This window comes from Balaenoptera acutorostrata, chromosome 17 (genome assembly GCF_949987535.1).
Source record: "Balaenoptera acutorostrata chromosome 17, mBalAcu1.1, whole genome shotgun sequence".
Lineage (NCBI taxonomy): Eukaryota > Metazoa > Chordata > Mammalia > Artiodactyla > Balaenopteridae > Balaenoptera > Balaenoptera acutorostrata.
In genome coordinates this window covers 18,826,533-18,839,854 of record NC_080080.1, presented here as the reverse complement: position 1 = coordinate 18,839,854, position 13,322 = coordinate 18,826,533, and the positions used below count along the sequence as shown (strand labels likewise).

Sequence of the window (13,322 nt, the reverse complement as noted above, 5' to 3'; positions counted from 1 at the left end):
CAAAGTAATTCAGAAGCTTCATTTCTCAGATGCCAAAGGAGGGAATAATTGTAAATATCATAGCATGTGGAACAAACTTTAAAACCTTTTATTTACTGATTTATCTAAATAAACCACTACATGATCTGGAGGAAAAAAATGAATTTAAATAAAAAGAATTAAAAACAGAATCTTAGGTTTTGACAAGAAGGCAAACTGTTAAACAGGTATCTAAAAAGTAGCCAAGGAAAAGAGAAAAGCACTCCACACTTAATTCAGTTGTTAGAATCAAATCAGGTCACATAATGTATAGTTTCTCGTCCACAAGTATGTCAGTGTCAAGCAATCAAAACCAGAACACAAGGGAATAATAGAAAACGCACTTCCTTATTTTAGAGAGAAATACTTAACATGAGAATGTATCCTAATAACTAGCTGATAAAAATATCATAAAGCCAATGTTTTCAATTTTTCACATAGAGTTTGTTAATCACTTGTTTGACATCAACTGAAAAGCAGCCGGATAATTCAGATGATACAGTGAACAGGAACAAAAACAATAAAACAAAGGGTTTTTTAAGTTGGTCAATTTCACTGATTCTGACATGAAGAATTAGTATTAAATTGGAGCATTTTACTACCTTCATATGTTCTAAGGATTACTTCCAACCTCATTTATAAAAGCTGATAAAAGGATACTCTATTTCTTCATTTATTCATTCAATAAATATTTGCTGAGTGCCTACTTAATGAGCCAGTCACTCTGTGCTCAGTGCTAAGCAAGACAACATACACGTCCCTCATGGAGTCTCGTAAGGGAATGACATTAAACAGGTAATCACGCATATATTTAATTACATTAGAATAAATACAGTAAAAGAAAAGGAACATGTACAATGAGACCCTATAAAGGGGGCCTAACCCAGCTCAAGGATTATAGGAAGGACTTTTGGAGGAAGTTTCATTTAAATGCTTCATCATCTGCATTTCCTTGGCATCTGTCAAAAGGTGTAGCACGTAGTATAAACTCCATAAAAGTTTGTAAAACGGAATTAAATAATTGCTTTAATGGTAATTTTTCAAATGTGTGTCCTAGTGCTTATTATAGTGTCTTGCACATAAGAGTGTCTTGCACATAATACATATTTGTTGAATAAATAAATAAATTAATGAAGCAGTTTACTTTTGTGGAAAGAACACAGGTTTTGGAATCAGCTACAATTAGTTTCAAATTCAGGCTGTACTACAAACCAGCCAACCTTTGGCTTAGTCTTAAAAACAGGAATAATGTATTTTATCTTATTGGTAAGAGAATTAGATACAATGTATGCAAACCACCTAGCACAGTGCGGGGCAACTGGAAAGTGTAAATGATCACTAATAATATTATTTTGCTCATTATATGCAGATTTAATTAAAGGTGAACCTTGATACAAGTCAGCAAAGTCAAAAAGATTTAAACAGAATACCCTAAAGACCTCTGTGTGCAAAGAGTGAAGTTATATACACACGCAATAAGAGTCAAGGATTAGATTCCTGGACATACTGGTAATCCTGGGAAAACTTAGGTTTTCACAAACCTATCTGGCCAAGCAGCCCATCAAGAGATATGGATTTTCAGAGTACAATGGGTAAGTATCCTGTGGGAAGATTAGCTGTCTTTTGTAGATCAAGCAACGAGGATGCGTGGCTCTCTCTAAACCTACTGGGTAAATTCTGTAAACATTTCTGAGGCCCTATCAGGTGAGGTACGGTTCTATGCACTGGGGATGTAACAATGAACAAAATGCAGCCCTTGCTTTTGAGGAGGTAAATGTGGTAATGACAGAGCTGCACGGCAGGTGCTACAGCAGAAGATGGTTGAGCCCTTGGTCTGCTCTTGATGTTTAGGTGAGGCTTCTTAAAGGAGACTGACATCTGAACTAAGGCCTAAAGAATGAGTAAGAGTTATCCCAGAGGAGGAGATGAGGGACGTGTTGTTTTAGGCAGAGGTAACAGCAGAACAAAGTCATGGAAAAGTTAAATTGCATAAAAAGGGTGCCAAGCTTACACAGTCTGCTATGCTAGACCAGCACAGTGGAGTGAGAAGAATTTAAGCTGATGAGGTTACAAAGAGCCTGGTAGGCCAGGCAAAACAGCCTGGAAACAATTAGGTAGGACAGTCTGTCAAATCTAAGCAGCTTTCTGGCTCATAGGTAGAGGAAATTGTAATAGAGGAGAGCAAAAGTGTTTTTTTATTTTGTTTTTCTATTTGGATTGACTGTAAGTATCCAGAATTAATGACTTTCATTAGATCATATTTTTGGCTTAGTGAAGCAATCTGAAAAAACAGAGAATCACTTTGTTTTAGGTAAGAACAATTCATTTATTATCCCAAGAGACTACAATCCATCCAAGTTATGTCATCCCAAACAAAACATCTGATAATTTACAGGCATCTATGAACATCCTTGCACTTACCTAGCAAGGTCTTAAGACTCCGAGACTTTTGGTTCTACCATCTACATCTAGAGTTTATTTGTAGGTAGAAGCTGCAAAGAGTGTCCACGAGAGTGAAAAGAAGTTCATTCTTCCTACCCTCAAGGATCTTATCATTTGGATAAGAAAACAGGAGATATTAAACTCAGGTTAAAAGACAAAAATAGGAAGGAAAAGAAAGACTTACGGAGACCAAACTCTTGGGAAAGCCTCTATTTCTTCTTGTGTGTACTCATCTAGACGTCTGGGCACTTTTCGTGGTTGAGGAAGCTCTTCCACTAAATTCTTAAGAATATCTTCTGGTATATCCTAGAGTAAATAAAAATTTAGGCTTAATTTTCTTAAAATATATTCCCTAAGAATAAATTAGTAATTCTTAGTATTAAAAAATAATAAAAGAATGTTTATAAAATGAGAACAACACAATCTTCAAATTAAAACTTTGTAGAAATCCCTGAAAAATACATTAAATCAGTGACAGAAGTAATCTCATTACAGTAATACATTCTATATTTTAATCTTGACAAACCTATTCCTAATGATACGTTAGATGTCTTCAATTTTGACAAGTATCTGGTCAATAAGTTCTACTTTTTCTGAATATTGTTAAATTTTCCCCCTCCTCTCAACTGCAAAAAGGCACTGCTTTGGCTCATTGTCACAGTGTTTCATCTGATGAGTGTATGCGCAAGGTCTGCTGCTTCCAGTGCCACAACCTTTTTCAATTAATGCTCCATGTTGTTGCCAAAAAAAACTTTCGAAAATGAAAATCTGCTGGATCTTTGAGTCATTTAGCCAACAAGCATTTACTGAACTCCTTCTATGAACTAGAAATTGTGCTAGGTGCTGAGTATAAAAAGGAAAATAAAAAGATCATGGCTTCTAAAGGCTTGCAGTTTTAAAGAAGTCACTCCTTAGCTAAAAACCTCTCAGGATGGAGTTCTAACTCCTTGGCTAGACCAGGAAGCCCTCCTCTCCAACTTCACTCCTCCACAAATGCCCATGGCTTCTGAGTAAACAACCTCCCCAGCTTTCAGGTGTTGGTCTACACTCAAATCCTGGTGCCTTTATTAATGACACTTGCCCAGAACTACCTTCCCCTGGACATATATCGAAATGTTCCGAAAAATAAAAGGAAAGGTAAAATATGAAAAAGTCTGAACTTGGGTAACGAAAAGCAAGCTAAAGAGTAAAGCATACATTTGAGAGGTATCTTAAAAGAACAGGAATTGGACTAAATAAAGGGAATGATAAAATGAAGAGCATGAATAACCAAAAGAATTAACATTTATATTGTACTCATGTAACAAAAATAAGGGAAAGAGAATTATATTGTGGATCTGAATGATCAGTTAATTTTGGAGAGTCTATCAAAAAAATAGTAAGATATCAATATGGAAGTGTCCTATGGGCATTTCCCGAGGGATCATAGATATAATTCCCTCTTTTCATTTTAATGTGTTCCTAAACATTTTCCAAAAAAAGGATGATTATACAGTAAATTACGGTTGTCTGCAGAGAGCAATAGTATAATTGGGAATCAAATATCTGGGCAAGGACATGGCATCAAATAAGTTATTCAAGATGTCAAGAATCAAAATACAATTTAAAAATAATTTTAGAGAATCACAGAGCTCTACTGCACTATAAACTCATTCTAAAACCTAATATGGCAAAAATTAAAAAATATTTTTTAAAATTTAAAATGACTTTAAAATTATGGTTTGGATAGGCTGGGTCACTATCAACATACACAAAACACAATAAATACTATTGAGAAGTGTTTCTTCACTGAAAAGTATTTGAAAAATATTTAAATTCCCTTCCCCAGCATATTCAAATATGCAAGTGTAAGCACGCGGAATCAGAACAAGCAGAGGAAGCCTGGACACATGAAATACTGTTAAGGGGTCCTTATTTTTTACTTACTAAAGAAGTCTATCTCCCAGTTTGGTATTCACGAAAATTTATGACTATTTCACACTTCTTTGGGAAGCCATTAAAAAAAATCCTTAGCTTGTATTTGCAAAGACAATTTTAAAAGTTCCCAACTGCTCACTCAGCATAGAGAGTTTGGGACATAGTGGGTTCCTGGTAAATGTTTGCTGAATTGAATAGAATTTTGACTGAAATGAGCTTAACAAATTTCACCACTATTAAAGGAATCCACTGAAAGAATGGACAAAATCAATGCAAAGTTAGGAATAAAAGATGCTGATTAGGCATTACACATGAAACCCGAAAAACTTTCTATTATGCGTTTATGTCCTCTGCACAGAGCAGGTGGTGAACCTAAGAGGGAAATAAGGAAAAGAATAAAAGTAGAAAAAAGAAACACAGGGGCGAGGTGATCATTTACTTTTTGGCAATTTTTCCTCTTTATACTTTTTTTTTTTTTTTTGACCGTGCCACACAGCTTGCAGGATCTTAGTTCCCTGACAAGGGATCAAACCCGGGCCCTAGGCAGTGGAAGCGTGGAAGCCTAACCACTGGACCACCAGGGAACTCCCACTTTTTTGCAATTTTTAAAGGAATTTCAAATCTACCGAAAAGTTGCCAAAATGAGTGAACACTCATCTAACCTTCACCTAAATTCACCGACTATTCAAATAGGACATGATTGCTTTCTCTCTTTTTATCTATTCATAAACACATACACCAAAAACATTCTTTTTGACTGCACCATTTGAGAGTAGTCTGCAAATATTTCATCCCTAAGTATTTCAGCAGGTATATTTCCTAAATATAAGAATTGTCTCCGACGTAACCACATTACAAATTCATGTTCAGGAAAACTAACATTGATGAAACACCTTTTACTCTAATATACAGTGTATATTCAAATTTCCCAAATTGAATTTTTCCAATCCAAGGTCAAGGGTCACATGCTACAGCTATTATGTTATTATGTTGGTTAACATACATAATATATTCTTTAGTCTAGTTTCCTTTAATCTGAAGAGTTTCCTTGTTTTATCTCTTTTATGAAATTAACATTTTTGAAGAGGTCAGGCCAATTATGCTGCAGAATGTTCTTTTTTTGGATTTGTAGGACTCTCTCCTCATCATTAGATTTAGGTTAAACATTTCTGACAGGACACTATATAGTTTATGCTGGGTCTTCAGTGCTTCATTCATAGCAGGAGGCACATGATGTCAGTTTGTCCCATATTGATGATATATTTAATACCTTGGTTATGAGTGGTGGTTCACCAGATGGCTTTAACGTAAAAGTATCTTTTCCCTTTTTAAAGAGTAAGTACTCCGTGACATGATGTTTTGAAACTGTGTGAATATCCTGTTCTATAATGTTTTACTCAATAGATACAGAATATGCTGATAATGGTGGCTTTTCTAATTCAGTATTATTTCTACATTTTTTAGATGACATTCTTCTCTAAAGAAGAGCTTTTCCTTCTCCAGAAAGAAGGGAAATTATAATCAGTTAAAAGTAATTTTTGGACTATCATTGTGGGCTCATAGATTTTTGTTTTCTATTCAAGGTAACCCATCATTATGATCATTCAAGGCTCACGCAGTCCATATTTGGTCAGTGGGCACCACTTCAAGCTGCCTCCTGTGTTCTCTTGATATTTCTCCATCGGGTTTTGATCACTGTCTTACTTTCTGTTACTTATTATTTTACTATTATAAACAATGCAGAAATAATAATCTTGTGCATGTGTACTCCAAAATAACCTTCTTCTTTCTTTGTTCCAGACCTAGAAACAACATTTCTAAGAAGAACCACATTCCTTTTAATAGGGGATAGCACTTAGAAAACACAATCTGGGCGCTAGTTCTGCTTACTTCTATTGGTATTGTCCTTTTATTTTTTGAATATATAAAATCTCAACATGATAAAAAAAGTTAAAGTAAAAAAAAATAATAATCTAAAAGGTATTCTCCAAAAATCTCATCCTCTTCCTTACTCCTTCCATCTTTTTGTGCCCATGATCTAGTAAGTAACCAACTTCATTTTCTTATTTATTCTTCCTGTGTTTCTTTATGCAAAAAGAAGATAGATAAATATATATGTGTGTGTATGTAAACATACATATGTATAAATGCATATAATAGGTAGTATGCTGTCTATATTCTTTTCCACCTTGCTTTTTTTAACTTAGCAATACATCCTGGAAAGCATTACTTATCATCATAATGATATTTGTCATTTCTTTTTATAATTGCACAGTACTCAATTGAATAGATATAGCATAATTTAGCCAATTTCCTATGAATAAGCATTTATTTATTTCTATTATTTTACTATTGTAGATAATGTGGAAACAATAATCTTGTGTATGTGTATCTTCAGGGTAAATTGCTATATATAAGATAGCCGGATCAAGCATGAATCTCCTTATGTATGTATTTTTGTTAAATGTTACCTAATTCCCTGGATTCCTTGTGGGTTGCATCATTTTGTACTGCTACCAGCAATGTCTGAGTACCTGTTCCCCCATGGCCATGACAATAAAAAATTTAGCAATCCATTTTTGGGTAAATGGGCTCATTTATTTTATAGCCTGAAATTATTTAAGTAATTTATGCTGAAACGTATCTACCTTATAACTGGTAAAAATAACATTACTATTTTTTTGTTCCTTGTAGAAATTATGGTTCCTAAAAGCATGTGAAAGTACAATCAGAAACAGGAGTTTTAAAATTCTTGTGATTTCATGTGCAAGGTCATTTATCCTTATATGATGATACTGCTCCCATACTCGTTACCTCAGAGGTAAAGTGAATAGTGGGAAATTATTCTACTAATTCATGCAAAGCAAAGGTAATAAATTAGCCACTTTGATAAAAGTCTGAATAATTTACTCATGCATTATTTAAACTAACAACAGAACATACAAGTGTCTTGAACAGTTGTATAACTTTATATTCTGGAATGAATTCTACCTTATTCCTCTAGTAGGAACTATAAAGAAAACAATTATAACCCATAATATTGATAGCAACTAGAACTTACTGTTCCAGGGCCTGGTCTAAGTACTCTACAAATGTTATCTCATCTAACCCTTACAGCAATCTTATGAAGTAGGTACTATTATTATGCCCATTTCACAGATGAGAAAACAGAGATAATAATGGCCATGAAGTCAGTAGATGGTGGGGCATGTATTCAAACTCAGGCAGTCTGATTCCATGGCCTGGACTCAACTATTTTGTTATAGAAACTCTAGTGTTTCATTATATTATACCAAAGAGAAAAACCAAGTACTTATACCATTATAATAGTTCTGGATAAAAATGTCTATTTTTATTTTCAAGTACTTCTTTTTAGTTGAACAAATTCTGAGTAGGAATAAGTATTCTCAAGTTAAATCATGGGAAATAATTAGCAACCAAAGCCGAGTTATTAATCTATGATTCATAGAAGCTACAGGTCACAAAAAAAGTAAACTAAATTCATACTTTTTTGTAGTTCATGAAATTATCTATGAGTACCCTCAATTTAACAGGGGCTCTAATTATAGTTTCTTGTTCCAAAGAAAGCAGACTATAGTTCCTTTTTCCAAAGAAAGCAGTTATTAAAATGAAAATATAGAATTTACAGACTTTTGGTTTTTAGTCCAATAATGGCTCACTTTATGATTTAAAATAGAAGCAATGGTTATTATAGTGCATTCACTATAAAATGCAAAAAATATTTCAGAAGTTGACATAAAATTACTGAAAATACAACAATTTTTAAAATGAGAAAACATTTAATTAAAAATTTAAGAAAGCAGCTCAATATCAAAAAAACAAACAACCCAATCCAAAAATGGGCAGACCTAAACAGACATTTCTCCAAAGAAGATATACAGACTGCCAACAAACACATGAAAGAATGCTCAACATCACTAATCATTAGAGAAATGCAAATCAAAACTACAATGAGGTATCACCTCACACCAGTCAGAATGGCCATCATCAAAAAATCTACAAACAATAAATGCTGGAGAGGGTGTGGAGCAAAGGGAACCCTCTTGCACTGTTGGTGGGAATGTAAATTGATACAGCCACTATGGAGAACAGTATGGAGGTTCCTTAAAAAACTAAAAATAGAACTACCATACGACCCAGCAATCCCACTACTGGGCACACATCCTGAGAAAACCATAATTCAAAAAGAGTCATGTACCAAAATGTTCATTGCAGCTCTATTTACAATAGCCAGGACATGGAAGCAACCTAAGTGTCCATCAACAGATGAATGGATAAAGAAGATGTGGCACATATATACAATGGAATATTACTCAGCCATAAAAAGAAACGAAATTGAGTTATTTATAGTGAGGTGGATGGACCTAGAGTCTGTCATACAGAGTGAAGCAAGTCAGAAAGAGAAAAACAAATACTCTATGCTAACACATATATACGGAATCTAAAAAAAAAAGTAATGGTCATGAAGAACCTAGGGGCAAGACAGGAATAAAGATGCACACCTACTAGAGAATGGATTTGAGGATACGGGGAGGGGGAAGGGTAAGCTGGGACAAAGTGAGAGAGTGGCATGGACATATATGCACTACCAAATGTAAAACAGATAGCTAGTGGGAAGCAGCCGCATAGCACAGGGAGATCAGCTTGGTGCTTTGTGACCACCTAGAGGGGTGGGATAGGGAGGGACACGCAAGAGGGAAGAGATATGGGGATATATGTATATGTATAACGGATTCACTTTGTTATAAAGCAGAAACTAACACACCATTGTAAAGCAATTATACTCCAATAAAGATGTTAAAAAAAAAATTTAAGAAAGTATCATCCGTGACTTACTTCATCTGGGAAAAGATGCAACCTCTGCATCAGAGTTCTTCGGTGAAGGTTTTTTGGCAGCATGCCATAAATAGCTAGTTTAACAATCTGAAAAATAGATACACGGGGGACTCAATAAGAAAAATGTGACTGGGGATATAAACACAATAAGAGATAGTGATGAAAACGAGTGGGCTAAGATTCAATGTGAATATGAAAGAAATGAAACTGAGACCTAAGCAGATATGTGGCAGTAACAGAAAAGTAACTTTTATTATTTTGTACATTACTATTTTCTTTCGAATCTGTTTATTTTTATTTAGAAAAGAGACAAAAGTAAGAGATAACAGATAACTTGTGTATGTGTCAATTTTAGATAGAATAAGAAAAAATTCTTTAAGCTTATACAAGAACCTGTGGCTCAAATAATCTATTACAGGGCTTCCCTGGTGGCACAGTGGTTAAGAATCCGCCTGCCAATGCAGGGGACACGGGTTCCATCCCTGGTCCGGGAAGGTCCCACATGTTGTGGAGCAACTAAGCCCGTGCGCCACAACTATTGAGCCTGCTCTCTAGAACCTGTGAGCCACAACTATTGAAGCCCACGTGCTGCAACTACTGAAGCCTGCGTGCCTAGAGCCCGTGCTCCGCAACAAGAGAAGCCACCGCACTGCAACGAACACCCAACGCAGCCAAAAATAAATAAATAAATTTTTAAAAAATTTATTAAAAAAAAAATAATCTGTTACATACAGGTTACAACAGATCCTAGGGAGGCTTAATCCCGTTTCCTCCAGGTGGGAGATCAGGAGGTTTCCAGTTCATAAACTGTGCCTGACCATATAGTCATGAGACTGACTCTGTAAGTCACCAATCTATAACAATGGTAATGGCTAGCATTCACTGAAAACTTACTGTGTGTACTGTGGTCACTGCATTACATTTGTTATCTTGTTTACGATACTAAGTCCCACTTCACAGATGAGGAAACAAATTTAGTGAGGTTACAGAACCGGCCTCCCTCCCCTCCAATTTCATGTATCTATTAAGTGGTGGTGCTAGATTCAATCCAGGTTGGTTTACTCCCAGAACAGAAATACAGGACATGCAAACACACCTATAATGTATTTCTCTCTGTAACTTATCAAGAAGACAAAGTCCCTTCTCCCTGTCATACCCACTCCCAAGACGGCAAACTAACCTTTTCAGGATTTACTTTTCCCCTTGTTAAGGTTATCCTCATTGTTGGTCTGAATGTGATTTTTTGTATGTTTTGTCAAGAGAAAGGCACACAGTGTCACCTTGTGCTCCATAACTTCCTGGGGGCCTCCTGGTATACAGTGTATACAAATACACTGCAAAAGCTTCATAAAACTAATAGACATTTGGAGAGTCAAATTGATTTTTTTCATCTCTACTCATATTTCAAGGATATCATTTGGCATGTATGAAACGAAACCCATTAAAACAATACACGTTGGAATAGGATTGCACTATAAGAGAATTTCCTGATCCTTTTATTTTCTCATCACATCAGACTACCTCACTATGTACTAAAGCTAATGGCATCCCATATGTATTTCCCATCTCTTTTCTGTGTTAGTGCTGTTGAGATTTTATGTTCTGGAGACTTTATTTAAATACAGACTTACACTGTTAAAATTAAAAGCAATTAGAAATTCAGTTCCTGAATCACATAAGCCACATTTCAAGTGGTCAGACAAAGAATATTTCCATCATAGCAGAAATTTCTCTTGGGCAGCACTGATATTAGTCTTTAAATTTTTTAATGTTTTAAAAGTCTTTAGTAGAAAGTGACAATGTTAAGACTACTCAGCATCTTGTCTGGATAAGCAAGTCATTATATCTTCTGAATATCATCCTAACAGCAATTTTGTTGCATTACTAGGGTTACTTGGCATTTGGTTTTCATGTTCTTAAAAACATTTAGTTGTATTTACTTGAATTAACAAGTTGGTATTTTTAAAATATGCCCTGTTAAAAAATGCAAACATAACACTCAAATTAGAGAAAGCTGGAAAGTATGAAAGGGTTACAAGCTGCCAGGTAAGAGAAAAAGGGGATGATAGACATACAAATATACATACCCCAAAAATAAATGTGACACAACTTGCATATGCAATGAAGTAATTCTAGCTGTATAGACTTAAGCATAAACTGTAAGGAATTCAGAAAGTGAGAAAGATAGAACAAGGTAAGGTTAATAAGTATTAAATACTTTCCTCATCTAATCTGTAACCCAGGGCACATGACATTTGTTTCACACAAAGTATCTTTATAAACTATAGGAGAGGGAATAAACATAAGAAAGGAACCATATTAGAAGAAAAATACAAGAACACAGAAACTCTTAAGAAAACTAAGATGTATGACAGAGGGAGAAAGGATATAAGAAAAGGGCTGAATCAATAAACTTATTTGAGTTTAGAATTAGTGATCTTCTATGTAATTATAAAAATATATTGAAATACTTAAAAGCCTACTATTTAAATATGTTAATCAATGTACTTTACATGTAATATTCCAAGATCGTACTAATAATCAGAAAGATGCTTCATGAAACAAATTCTCCTAAAAGCCATATATACCAAGTACTGATGATAAGCAAATTATGTCTGCTGGCAGAAGACCTACTGTTCCAGAAAAACACTGAGTGTTTCAATTGGAAGTAAAATAACTGACCTCTGCCTTAACATGTCATTCTTTTTAGAAACACAATCAAAATTAAGACTTAAAAAAAATTAAGATCTTTTAATGAGGTAAAAATTCAAATGGATTTAACTCTAAATATTTTCCAAGCCATCATCAAACATTTTGCAATGCATTTCAATCTTTGTTCATAAAAAATAATTTGAAACAATTTCTACAAATGTTATCCAAAGCCAAATTCTTAACATCAAAAGTTGGACTATACTGCCTCCTAGTGTATAGTTAGCATACCTGAATAAACTAGAAACTAATTTTAAAAACATTGAAACATATTTATAAGTATTAAAACTATAATTTGTTGTAAAAGTTGTGGTATATATTACCAGTAGCCCTAACAACTTTTTACTACTATTATATGCAATCCATATTAATAGTCAAAATGGGATACTTTATTTTGACCCGTGATAATCTAAAGACACATGAATTATAAAGCAGAACATTAAATATTTCTTAAGAAGCAATTTCTGAGCATGTTTTTATAATTATAAAAAGTAACTGAGCCTGCGCGTTTGGAGCCTGTGCTCCGCAACAAGAGAGGCCGCGATAGTGAGAGGCCCGCGCACCGCGATAAAGAGTGGCCCACACTTGCTGCAACTAGAGAAAGCCCTCGCACAGAAACGAAGACCCAACACAGCCAAAAATACATAATAAATAAATTTTTTAAAAAAATAGTAAAAATAAACAGTAAAGCATGGAACGTCTAAATGTCATGTCAGACCTTATAGTAATAAACATGCCCTTCCCCCCTTACCTTTGCCAAGAAAATTATAGGCAGTACAACACCAAACAAATGGTTGCATCCTGACAATAGACATTTATTTTTATTCACCATTTTAGGGAAGTAAAAAAGGAGTGTCTTCACAGTCTAACACTTTGCTCATTTAAGTAAAAAGCTAAAACAGGTCCCAATGGGGAAAATGCTACCAAAATCTAGGAGTACGGTTTAAAGACTAGGTTATCAAGAGTTAAGGAAGAAAAAATAAAACTGTGAAATGGCAAAAGGAGGATCTGCTTTTAGCAATACTGAGGACAAGCATTTGGATTAGAAACTTCTCCCAGTATGTAACTCTAATGATAAAATAATAAACATTAGTGAAGTTAACAGTATTGCTTTTGAAATCTTTTTAAAAGCATGGAACTGACTAGAGGCCAAAAGTAAAAGAAAGAACAAAAGAGCCCTAGGGCTGGCATTGGCCTTGAGGGCATCAGTTTAGTGCAGGGCTTGGGTTTTAGAGGACTATGACTTTGGGGTTAGGAGGTAGGATCAAGATGACCTCATAAACCTAGCTTCTCAACAGAAAGGCAATACTCAGGGTGTTGAGTGGGGAAATGAAAAAACAAAAGTCTTTCCTGATAGATAACTGCTAAACTATGAACCT

General features: G+C 34.6%; 1 protein-coding gene across 2 annotated transcripts in view; it reads right to left on the bottom strand.

The window, feature by feature from the left end:
• Positions 1-13,322, bottom strand: part of MRPL13 (mitochondrial ribosomal protein L13) — a 37,465-nt gene that overhangs the window by 9,408 nt on the left and 14,735 nt on the right. The window contains exons 5-6 of one of the 2 annotated variants that reach the window (XM_007188837.3): positions 9,235-9,321; positions 2,645-2,766 (exon numbers count right to left, since the gene is read on the bottom strand). In XM_007188837.3, the coding sequence (XP_007188899.1) occupies positions 2,645-2,766; positions 9,235-9,321 (209 nt within the window). The remainder of the gene's footprint in view (positions 1-2,644; positions 2,767-9,234; positions 9,322-13,322) is intronic. The other variant, XM_007188838.3, reaches the window with a different exon arrangement.